General features: G+C 30.3%; 1 protein-coding gene across 1 annotated transcript in view; it reads left to right on the top strand.

Moving 5' to 3' along the window:
* LOC140057514 (proprotein convertase subtilisin/kexin type 7-like) overlaps positions 1-11,396 on the top strand; it is a 67,746-nt gene extending 56,350 nt beyond the window's left edge. Inside the window, exons 15-16 of the mRNA XM_072103209.1 lie at positions 3,555-3,672; positions 7,475-11,396. Of these exons, the coding sequence (XP_071959310.1) occupies positions 3,555-3,672; positions 7,475-7,972 (616 nt within the window). The 3' untranslated portion in view covers positions 7,973-11,396. The remainder of the gene's footprint in view (positions 1-3,554; positions 3,673-7,474) is intronic.
* Positions 11,397-13,350: the final 1,954 nt, after the last annotated feature.

The following is a 13,350-nucleotide window of genomic DNA, read 5'->3' as shown; positions in this document are numbered from 1 at the left end:
TTTAGGCACATCATATTTTGTTTTGTCAAACTATTTGATAGTGTAGACAGAGCTTTAATCTAAGCTTTATATTGTTAGCTATCTTTGAGCTTGGTTGGGTTGAGCTTGGTTGGGTCGAGCTTGGTTGAGTCGAGCTTGGTTGGGTCGAGCTTGGTTGGGTCGAGCTTGGTTGGGTCGAGCTTGGTTGGATCGAGCTTGGTTGGGTCGAGTGGAGCTGGGCTTGGTCACCCTGCCTAAAAGTGTAAACCCAAATCCAACTTCTATCAACCTTCTACAGAATACTACTAATTTGGAGATCTTGCAACGTGAAAAAACAATTACATAATTAGGTTTAAAGAGTACTGCAGCAACTGCAGTAAAATAGTTTTTACATGGTCCCTAAATAGATAAAGGATAATACTATTCATTCGTAATATATTCTCAAATCGATTTGTGAGATGTTGTTGAAATGCTAGATAAAAAAAAGGGAAATTACGGGGAAAATAAAAAAAAACATTCCGGATATGTTAATAGTTAAACGTAGAATTGTAAAAATTGACAAGCCCTTGTCATCTACGAATTATTAAACTTATAAATCAAATTCAAAGTTTTAAAATTCATTTTGATTTATCACTGTGATGTCTTCAGGTATGCATTGAGAAAGATTTTACATTTTTCAATTTTGTCATCTGATAATTATTTCAAGATTGAAGGATACTTGTAGTCCAGACTTAAAAGAAAATTTTATTTCAAAACAGTTTGGCATTCTGTAATCTTTATTGATGCCAATATCCATCATCATAATAATAATAACAGTTTTATTTTGAGAATTAAACATAAGAAACTGACCAATTAATAGAAATGAACATTGGAAGTATTATGGATTATGAAGTCTCACTCCTGAGGACGATCAAAACATATTAATCGAAATGTCGAGAAACTCGACAGTTCTTTAAAGAACTAATATATGTGTTGTACCGCAAACTTTATATCAACAAGTCTAGTTCAGTAACATTTATTCAATATTCACAGTTTCTAACAAATAAAATAAACGAAAAATTATATTACTGCAGTAACTTGCTGTTACTCACTGCGAAGTTTGATGTGTGTGAAAAGGGTATAAAGCTCTGTCTACACTATCAAACTATTTTGACAAAAAAAAGTTTGCTGTGCCAAAATATAGTTGTGATATGCCTAAATATGGTAGTGATATGACATCATCATGTCAATATATGGGCACATCGCATGTTTTTGTCACATAAAGTTTGATAGTGTAGACAGAGCTTAAGTAATAAGTGACATGTCCTAAGCACTCAAGAAGATGCTTGTTTTAATACCACATACTTCATTTCTCACATTTTTTATTTACTTTTCTTAAAGATCGGGTATTATTTAAGTTTGTAATCTGTAATATACTATGTCTATAAAGACAATTTATTATCAGGCCTTTGTATAACCTTTGCTAATATAAATGTATCTTCATCAATATTACATCACTGTTGCCTTCTACTTTCATCTGAGAGGCAGTTCTATGTTGTGTTCTTATTAGGTAAACATTGCATGAGGAGCCGTGAGGAGACACTGCCAATTTTCATGAAGCGAAATGCTAGAGAATGATTAAATACACTTAAATGACAATTAATATGAACTGTGCTATTTACGACATCAAACATTTCTCGTTTGACATGTTTTTTCCTCGAATAGATACTATATTTATGAGAAGTTCCATTAAATAACGTGATATACTGTACATTTTTATTTATTTATTTATTAACAATATTTAACCAGGGTGGCCCATCAGTCAAAAAGACTGGTCTCCCTTGGGACCCTGGGTACAATAGCAGGGAATAATTTCGCCAGTGTAGCATAGCAAAAAGCTATACAAAACAACCTTATTGCTACACATTTCTAAAATTGTGTAGCAAAAAAGACAATACAAAACTATGTTTCTCGACTAAAAAATCAGTTTGATTAGCAATAATTGCTAAACAAAAATTTAAAATGAAATAAAACTAAAAAATAAAAATAACAGTAAGACAATAGAACTAAACTACAGTAATGCCTTAAAGTTACTTTTGAAAACATTTAAATTACTTGACAATTTAGTTTCTTCACTTAATGTGTTTAAAAGATTACCATTTAAATGAATGCTTAAGTAATCTGTTCTACATTTTTCCAGGGAAAGTGATTTGCAACTATTTCTTGTAAAATGATGATGATTTTCATTAAAAAATTTAAAATATGATTTAAGGTACATTCATTTAAACACTTAAACACTAAGATCGCTTTCTTTTGCGGCACCCACACTCTGGAATTCACTCCCCCCCCCCCCCCCACAAATTAAACACTGCTCTTCTGTTGCCTTATTTAAAAAATTGCTCAAAACTCATTTTTTTTACCACTAACATGCCCAGCGCCTTTGATTTTGTACCTCGGTCTTTGAATTGACACTTTATAAATATTGATATAATAATAATAATAATAAAGACAATCGTTTGAGATCAAATACATCACAAAGGTTTAACCAATCAAGTGATGTGAACATTATCTTTATGAAAATGATTACAAAAAAAAAAGAAGCATTTTGAGAATTTAAATGTTTGATATTGTATATGTTCAGTTCTAAAGCTCTGTCTATACTGTCAAGCTTTATGTGTAAAAAAATGTGATGTGCCCATATATGGACACGATGATGTCATATCACTACCATGGGCGCATCACACTTTTTTTTCCAAACTAGTTTAATAGTGTAGACAGAGCTTTAGGTTGTTCTGATATCTCCAGTATTTATTTACGTAGTCTCTGTACTGTAATTTAAAGTTTATATTATAATAGTCTGATTAGGGAGCCGCACGTCCTTCGGGCGACAGTGGGTTTCCTGCTTTTAAGAATCTTGAGCCAAATGAATAAAATGAAAAAAAATGTTTGTGATCATAAATGATAGTTCACATGTTCAATGCATGCAATATGTAAAACTTTTTCTGAAAACAAACAATTTGTTGTAATTTATTGAAATTCTTCACCAACAGATGTGATAATACATGGTATTCAACATACACATGTGGATATAAATTAAAATTGTAAATTTCTATATGATATATAGTTCATTGAAGTTCAGACTATATAATATACTTATAATAAAATATATTAATAATGACAATTCATATTACGATTATTAATTTACTGGTTGTATTTTATTGATTAATCATAACAATATCATAATTTCGTTGGACATATGCTTACTGTATTGATTTCTAGTATTCTATAACATTTCTGTAATTAAATACTAATTAAATTTTTTATTGTAATAATAAAGTTATCTTTTGATAGATTTTTTCTCTTAATATGTTATTCTTAAGCTCTGTCTACACTATCAAACTGTATGGGACAAAAAAATGTGATGTGCCAATATATGGACATGATGATGTCATATCACTACCATATTTGGGTATATCACTACCATATTTTGGCATATCACACTTTTTTTGTCAAACTAGTTTGATAGTGTAGACAGAGCTTAAGTTATTACTGTCTGTTTGGTCATTGGTTTGATTGTTTTCTTAATTTTTCTGCAGAATGGTGGAAGAGGCGATGGGTGGAGAGTTTTTACTAAGTAACGAGACACTGCCATGTCCACCAAGCTTAGCATTATCATTTAACAATGACCGGCTACTGTCCACAAAGTCTCTACAGGTAAATACTCCTTTTAAAATCAACATTCGGTTAAAAAATAAACTTGTTTTTCCTCTTTGCGTCTGCCACAAATTCTAGTTCCTTGAGTTTTTGTCAATGGAATTAAAAATCGCAGTTATTTAAAAGAAAAATTTACTTTTGTTGTGGAAAGGTTAGTAAAAATATTACATTTTTGCACAACTGGAAATTAGGCTTTGTTCTTCCAAAGAAGGAAGAATAATCAAAAGGGTTAGGAACAAGAGAAGTCTTTCAGGCTTTGGGGAAAAAAAACTTAAGTTATTTAAGGTCTACAATGGAGAAAATATATTAATATGTAGTGGAGCTGTAATTCGGTGGTTAATGTGCTTGCCTTCCAATACCAAGATCCAGGGTTCAATCCTGACTTAGTGCCAGGGTTGTAACTCATGACTCTTTCAACTCCACTCCTTAATCCTCAATTGAAACTTAATATTCATTTAGTTTAATATCCATCTGGTAATTAGTGACTTGCTTGCTGTTGGATGCGTATGAAATAAACATTTAAAACAACTATGTTTTTTTAATATCCAGTACTGGAAAAAAAAAGTAATGAATGATTTGTATCATGTTCGTTTAGGCCTTATTATTTGTAGTATATCTTTCAAGATAAACTATACATTTCTAACAATAACTACAAATGTTTAGGCTACTTCATTTAAAGTCAGACCATCAACAGAAGACTTTTATTTTAACATATTGGAGAAAAATAAAGAGTAAGGTAAAGAATACGTTAACTATTAAAAAAAAAATATAAAAGCTATTATATTTCAAAAATGATGCGCTGGGAATGAAAAGTAACACCCTCAACTTGTTCAAAATCTAGGTCTACTGTTCAATCCACTTTAAGTTGAAATTAAAGATCAAATTTAAACGCTAAGAAATCAAATCGGATACTTCGATAATTTCCATATTTCATCACTGCTCTAATCATGTTCGTTTGCGCTAAGTACCCAAAATATTTTACGCTGGCATGCCTTTCAATGATGGTAATAACGTGTACGAGAGAAAGACGCCGACTAACTTGTCAGATCAGAAAGAAGAAAATTAAGTTAGGATATTAACAATATCAATTTGATAACAAATGCCGTAGGCTGAATCTCAATCAAATAAGGAGTAATTAAACACAAATTAAGCTTGTCTATTTTGAATTCATAGAGCGTAATGAAAATTCTTGACCATAAATGAATGTTCTGTTTATAAGTATCGTTTTGATGAGCACCGTTCATGTTTGATTGGTACTTAAAATAGAAAAAATGTAATAGGTTAATTGCGTACAAGTGCGAACATACTTGTCTAACACTTTTCTTGCCGCAACATTTGAGAGAGGTAGTTCTTCTGTTGTACACGTCAGTGAACAATAAATTGAGGAAAATTTAAACGGTTTTGAACGGTACTTAAAATAGAAAAACTGTAATCAGTGAATTGCGCACAACTGTGAACACATACTTGTCCAACACTCTTTTCTTGCCGTAACATTTAAGAGAGGGAGCCCTATTCTTTCTATCTACATACAAGCAGTTCTTCTGTTATGATCCATAAATTTAGGAAAATTTAAAACGTTTTTAACGGTACTTTTAAACTATAATCAGTGATGATGAATGTTTTTTTCTGTTTTTATATTAAGTATCTGTATACAATTCTTTACGATAAATCAGTGAATTTCGCCCAAATGCGAACGCTTTTTCCTTGCTGTAGCATTCAACAGAAGGAGCCCTATTCTTTTCATCTAAGGTAACAGTTTTGTACAGTACTGTAGGCAGTACTGTACAAAGAAGCTGGTAGTATATCAATGATCTATGATTTAAGAAAAAAAAAATGTGTGTATTTATTCAATAAATAAACAACACAGAACTCTATTTAAACACGTCGCAATCTGCCTAGGGTCTAACAGCAGTCAAAGGAAATTATAATTAAGCTAACTACACAGTACTTGCAAACACTTCAAAGGAAATTTAAATTTCAGTGTGAATTTGAATTTGGTTTTCAGAGATGTACTTGTATAAATAAATATATACTTATTGTTTAATATTCGACGATCTTCAATTTCACTTCAATTCAATCCCACTCAATTGGTTTTAATTTTTCACTCACAAGAAAACAAATATTAGATGTCTGTCTTAAGATCTGTAATATGCTGAGCCTAGCTAACTTGCACCCTTAGAAAAAAAATATATAAGGCCGATATTTAAAAATTAATTAATTAAAAATGCAAATAAATAAAAATATATAAGTAAAAAAATATGTTATACATTTCAAAAACAAGCAATTTTTATTAGTTCGGCAATATTATTCACGACATTACTTTAAACACTTCGGTGTCAAAAGTAAAATTGGAAAAGATCTCGAAAAAATTTCGTAAAAGCAGCAGCTGATATAAACTACTTGAAAAAAAAAAATTATATGAAAATATTAGAACAATTATATTTTAAAACTTTGATTTGCATAATTATAATTTTAAATAAGTTTTCATACAGTACAATTTGTCCCCTAAATAGGTGTTAAAACATACAAATATATAAAACATTGGCCCCTTATTCTTGTTTAGGAAATTGTCCCCTGGATAGGGTTGTCCCAAAAATGGGTGCTACTGTTATTTATTTGTTTTATAGAACATTTTTTTTTAAATATGTAAAGTAGGTTATCCTGTGAACTGCAAACATTTCTCTCCAATATCATAGTATTTTACTCATTAAAGTATTGTTGGAAATTTGTTGTTAATTTTGTCTTCTTTAAATCTCTTTATCAAATAAGATAGCAGAAATTTATAATAAAACTTAAATTTCTGAATTTTACATTTATACAATTGCATTAATACCATTTTTATTGACATCAAAGTGGGTGATTTATTTATTTTCTGTTACTACTAAATATTATTTGCTATTGTGTTTTTTCTGTTACGTATGTTATCTCTCTGTTTACTTCACAAAAGAGAAAAAAAAAACATCTCTCTGTTTACTCATTTAAAAATCAATATTATACAGGCTATACTGTACCAAAAATGAATTTACGCTTTTAAATGTCAGGTATAGATACATCTTTACTCAGTATAAATATTCATCAAATATTAATGTAAAAATATTCCAATTTTTGTAAAAATCATTCAAATATTTTATTTATTTTTTGGATACTATGGAATAAATGTAACCATTAGCATATGTAACAGATATTAGTGTACTTTGAAAAATTGGAAAGAAAAAAACCATTACAAATATTCCATTAAACACAGTACCTATGCATTGATAATGTAAATTTTAATTGTGCTCTTTTTAAAGCAGGCATTAACCCCTTGAATTGAATACATAATATAGAGATATAGTGAGGGGTACCCAAAGGGGTATGGGGTATTCAAAGGGTATGGGGGGCACCCGAAGAGATATGGTGGGTACCCAAAAGTGTATGAGGGGTACCAAAAGGTGTATGAGGGGTACCAAAAGGGGTATGAGGGATACCCAAATTGGTATGGGAGTACCCAAATAGGTATAAGAAGGGGTATCAAAGGGGTATGAGGGATACCCAAAGGGGTATGAGAGTTACCCAAATGGGTATGAGGGGTACCCAAATGGGTATGATGGGTACCCAAATAGGTATGATATTCCAAAGCAATTATATACATTATCAAAAAATATTGTTAAAAATAGAAAGTTCCAAAACAAAATTTACCCGCCAACACAACTAAGATTTCCGTTAAATATATAAGTATATTTTAAAATATTTCCCAAGATTAAAAAGCATAATATCCATCAAAATAATCTTTTTAATTGCTTTCTTTTTTTTTTTGACGTAGATATTGCTGTTAGGCGGTTTCTTGGTAGTTTTTATGGCCATTTACTATTCATTAGAGCAAGCGTTCTGTAATGAAGAGGATAAAAATAACTATCAACAGACAAATACAAAAACAGAAGAAAACAGTGACTTAAAAAAGGACTCGTATCCTACTAGTGAAACTAAACGTTTACTCGATGCGAACTCAGACGCAGAACAGAGGAGTTCAATGTTTGTGGGAAATTCCCAAACTTTCAATTCAGGGAATTCCCAGTCGTTAGTGCAATCACAAGTTTCAGATCCAGATAACTACTTACTCGGTTCTACAAACACAAATCATTTATGTCTCAATCTGAACAACTCGTCGGACTTTATTTCTGGACATTCATGCAATACGGACGCGTCGTCGATACGACAGTTACCAAGCACAAGTTCAACTCAAGAAACCGATTGGACGACACCGGTGCACAATGCCAAGTTTTTTAATAGAGATGAATTTTCTTACAAAGAGACACTATGATCTGTAAATAATTGAAATAAGTGCAAATTCAATTTTTAATTTAACCAATTTTTTTTTTCCTAATTCCCTTTTCTATGCTATTTTTTCATTAGTTTTTTATTAATTGTTTTAGTTAAGAATTATTTTTGGCATTCCAATTCATATCATATCCTTGACAAGGTATAAAATCATGAAGTTATAATGTAGATCATTATGAATATCATTAATAATGAAAGAAATTCTATAAAAAAATCGCTTTTTTATGCTAGAAATCAGGTATCTTCAATTATATTCAGGACTAAGTAATCATGTTATTTTGTACTGCAGGTGCTGCAGTAAGTAATGTACTATTAGTATAATTTTAGTTTGTTTCAGTGTAAACGTTACAAGACAGACACTTTAATAAAAGTGTGTATGATTATCAAAATCAAGCTTGCAAAATTATAAGAGATATAAAAGATATGAAAGTGAATATAGTTTACTGCAGTAACCGCAGTACAATATTCTTTGATATGATCCCTTAGGGCCCAAAACAAAACAAGTTATTTTTGGGAAGTTTTTTTATTTAAAGAAAAGATTGATTATGCCTCATAATTGCCTGTAAGCCTTAACACATGTTCACACAATGATATGTATCTAAACCCAAGTGTATAATGTGATCATGTTTAAAGGTCTGTTTACACTTAAACACAACAGAGTCTATAAAATTCATTATTATTTCATTTTATTAGCATCATATTCTTATTATTCCAAATTTACTTCAATTTAATTATTACAGAAAAAAAATATGTTGGACTTGGGACATAAAAATACAATAGTTCCCATAATTTTACATATTTTTTAAATTTATCAATAACAGAAAGATGTAAATTCTAAGCGATTATGCAGAATTAAAAAATAATGTGAAATGAAAAAGATGATAAAATAAATTATTGATTAAACAAAACTACAGTAGTTTACTGCAGTAACTGCAGTAAAATAATTTGACATGGGTCAGCTAGTGAATCATTGAATTTATTTATTATTAAATAAAAAAGGGCACAATTGTGCAAATCATCATTTAAATTTATTTACGTAATGAATTAAAAACTATAAAAGTAATAAAACCATGAAGAAATAGATTAAATTTGAAATAACTCCTGATTGTTATATATACATCATTCTGGACAATGTCATTATATTTTTAATAATTCATTTTTATTTGGATTCCACATTTATAATTACGTAATAACTTTAATTTTCTATATGAATTGAATAAAAAAAAAATGTTTTTATTTATTGAAAGGTAAAAAAAGCAAAAAATAAACAAAATTAATCTAATTCAATTCAGTTTTATCTGAATGATTTGTTTTATTCTAAAAATGAAAAAAAAAACAGGTAGGCCTAAATATATTATTAGTAAGAAAAATATGTGGAAAGCAGAAATAATTTAAAAATGGACATTATTTGACCTTTTTAAAAATGTAACATTTTTTTTTTAAATTTGATATAAAATAAAAACAACTTACCTAATTGGACACCGTCTGAGCTGGTTGTAAGATTTGAATCATGTATATGTGTGGTTTAGATATATGCCAAAGGGTGACCCCGATATTCTGCTGCTACTACTGTTAAGATAATTTGTCACTTGTGTCATTTCAACATTATGATCTTCCATTTGAAAACAAAAAAGCTTATTCCGATGATGGACTCTAACGTTTATGCTGTAAACATAGGTTCTATACTGTATATTTGTTAAATCATGTTAACATTATGTTACTGCAGTAACTACTGTACATCTTTTTACTGCAGTAACGTAGCTTGTTTCATAGAGGTTTATGCGACACTGCAAATGTGTCATTACCCAACAAAAGCTTAAACAGTTTAATGTATTTACTGCAGTAACTTCAGTAGAATGATTTTAACATGCACATAGTGTATAGTTACTGTCTATGTTAACATATACATAGGTATATAATAAACATTGCAACATGTATGTTATATAAAAGCATAGTCAGTTCCTATACTGTATATGCATAGTGTATCGTTATTGTCTATGTTAAGACTAAAGAGTATCCTATTTACAATAGACTTTGAATGGGCAGACATAGTGGACAGTATGTGTAATGCTGGACATATATACACACAGTAAGCGACAAATACACTGTGTCATTTTCACATACAACAATATGTTACTGTAACATAATGCTGCATAGAGTACTGTATTATACCAAGGACTCTGATTTATCCCCAGAACCTGAACTTTTTTGTCAAGAATACATTACTTACTTATAATATTATTTATTAAAAACAATTATAACATAATGTTATTTAATTCCCATTTACTTTAAATACAAAACTCTCAATCTGAACAACATTATTTAAATAGTACTTTTTATTAAGTCTGTCACATGTTCCTATATATATATATATATCTATATATTAATTATGTATAAATAATGATAAATTGATACAAAAATATATTATTACATTTCTCCTATGTAATTACTTGTACCCGACTGTGCTTCCTAAAATATTGACAACTCAATTTGAAATAAGGATTGTACATGGGAGAAACACAACTTCAAGTCAGCTAAGCATTTTTTTAAACCTGGTGTCAAATATCTCATTTTGCATTTTAAAGAAAGTTGAGTGTTAAATGTCTTTCATAATTATTTTATTTTACGCATATGCGATAAATGCGATGTTTGTGTTAAACGAGTTGTTTGCGTTGAACGCGTTGTTTGCGTTAAGCACGTTTTTTGCGTTAAACGCGTTATCTATACACGTTTTATTCGTAAATATTGTAGCAACATATTTCCGTTTTGTTTTTATTCATTTTATTTCTAAATCGTAAAGTTTTATATCGCAAATATTATAAGTGTTTTTATATTCATTTTATGAATAATTAATTTTGAAGATATTGTGATGTTGGGATAGGGTTATGAGGGGGGTTTATTGTATGAGGTGTAGAAGATTTTCGTAATAATTATTACAATATTAAAGACTCAACAAGTTTGTTTTTTTTTGTTGGTGGCGGGTTAGCAGTGAAAACAAAAATGGTTTTGGCCTATACAATGAGATGGGCTTCTACAAAAAATAGAGCTATTTATTTTACAATAAACCTTATTAAAAAATTAAAGAGTAAATTGAAATGTATTTTATTGCTCCAAAACAAATAACTAGTAATAGTAACCCACGTTTATTATGTGTTTTGTTGTCTATTATAAGAAAAAACTAATTATAATAATAGAGATATTGGTTTAGGGAGCTGTATACATAACTGTTTTAATTATCCCTTTTAAAAAAACTATTAGCGTTAAGTGTAGATAGTCTAATATTCATTTTTAAATTCTTTCTGTGTATATTACTTTTCACTTAAAATATTTGTTTTGTTTTTTTTTTAAATATTAAAGCAAACAAGTTGTAAAGGTCGTTTTAATACAACTCATGGACGATAAAATTGTACATTTCTGTTTTTTTTGTTTTCAAATGCATTGTCTGAATTGGATCTTACACAATGTAAATCTAGTATTAGTTTTGTAACGCGAATCAAATATGATAATAATACAGCTTTTGTACGCGCGTGTATAAAACGTTAAACGTGCGCGTACAAGCTACGCGCTGTATTACATCCTGTACGCGCGCGTTCTAATGTTTGTACACGCGGGTTAAAACGTTAAGAGTACACACGCGCGCTTTCAAACGTTTGTACGTGCTACTATTGAACACCGTCAGCTACAGGTGTCTTCGAGTCTCTGATAACGACCCAGATATCGGGATTAACGTAAAAGTGTATAGTTAAAGCAAAACAATTTCAGTAGAAGCATTTTAAAGAGCGTATCTGCGAAGCGTGAAATGAATTTTGAAATATGTACGTATTATATGTGAAATACAAACACAGAGTTCATAATACGAATTGCATATTTGGGAATAATAGAGACCTATTAAAAGAATCGATTATGAATATAAAGAAACTGCGCATTGTGCTCTCTTATGCTTTGTTGTGTCAACATTTATTTTGGTTTTTTTTTATCAATTCATATTTAGAATTTAAATAAGGTAATTTATAGTCATTGTAAATTACATAACCTTGAGTGTATTACTGTTGAATATGCGAGATAGAACAACGCGTTGATAATGTGGGACTAGAACCCAAAATATCTAAATCATTAAGCATGGTAGCCTCCTCGTCGACCATAAAGTGCTTTCAATGACTAGTATTCAAGCCACATCTGGTACTACAATGCTTTTTTTTTTCAAATGTTGCTTTTAAGCTTGGTTCCCACGCAACGCAAAGGACGTAAGCGAGTTGATCGATTGCAGGAAACGGTTATTATCGATTGTGATTGGTCAGATTACTTGCGTTGCGTTTTACGTCCTTGCAACGCACAATTTAGAAAAAAGGTTTGGTACAGACACAAAATACATGAAAATTGTTATTTTCTGATATTGTATATTGATGAGAAAATTTGTGAGAAAAAGTGAAAGCCGTGAAATTATCGTTTTAACCAATTGTTTACTCTTAACTGAGTCGGGGAGCGGGCTCCTATCATGTGTCCGTCCATTGGGAGTCGGAGACTTTATTTTAGCTTTTCTTCTTCCCATGAGATGGCTATACTCATGACCTTCTTTTAATACTGCGTAGTAGTACATTTTGGTCATTAATTCAGATAAAAAAAAATATAAAAATTGTCTTAAATTTTTCGGCGTATTTTTACATCTTATCATTTTCTGGTCTGCAAAAAAATGTTGTAAATTATCTGGCGAATAAATTGAGTTCATTTTTATGCCGAGAAAGTAACAAATGTTTTTCGCCGCCGGAAAACGTAAATCTTAACGTCATCATTTATATTTACCCAACATTCATCTTGTTCATTGTCATAGCTCCGCCCCTTTTTAAAAATCTAAAAATAATCAACGTCTTTTTACGTCGCATGTACGTGTCACGTCGACAGAACGAAAATGTCTGGAAATTAGCGTAAAAATGCAGATCACAATGGCTGAAAACAATATTTTAATAAACAAAGTAAGTGTAGGTCTATAGAAATACTCAAAAAGTATTTAAAAATGGTTGGTGGCGATAGCTAGGCCTTGGCCTAGTTGTTGTAGAGGCTTGACATGGTCCTGAAGAGGCCATTTACCAGACCACCTTTTATGCTAAGAATATACTGAGCATGCTAGCTAGGCCTAGCGTATTTTTTCTATCTTGGCCGCAATCCCCCTACCCTCCAAATCCCCAAACATTAATTTTTCCAAACACGTTGTGCGAAGTAGGTGACTGAATAATGTTGAATTTATATCACTATATCTGAATTTATACATTTGTAATAGGCCTATTCAATTTCTCGTTTGTCGTCCACTAAGCGAATTATTTATACGTCTATAATTGCGTGAAGTATTTCTTAACGCCGCAAATC

The sequence above is a fragment of the Antedon mediterranea genome, chromosome 8, assembly GCF_964355755.1.
Source record: "Antedon mediterranea chromosome 8, ecAntMedi1.1, whole genome shotgun sequence".
NCBI lineage: Eukaryota > Metazoa > Echinodermata > Crinoidea > Comatulida > Antedonidae > Antedon > Antedon mediterranea.
This window is presented reverse-complemented; position numbering and strand designations above follow the sequence as displayed.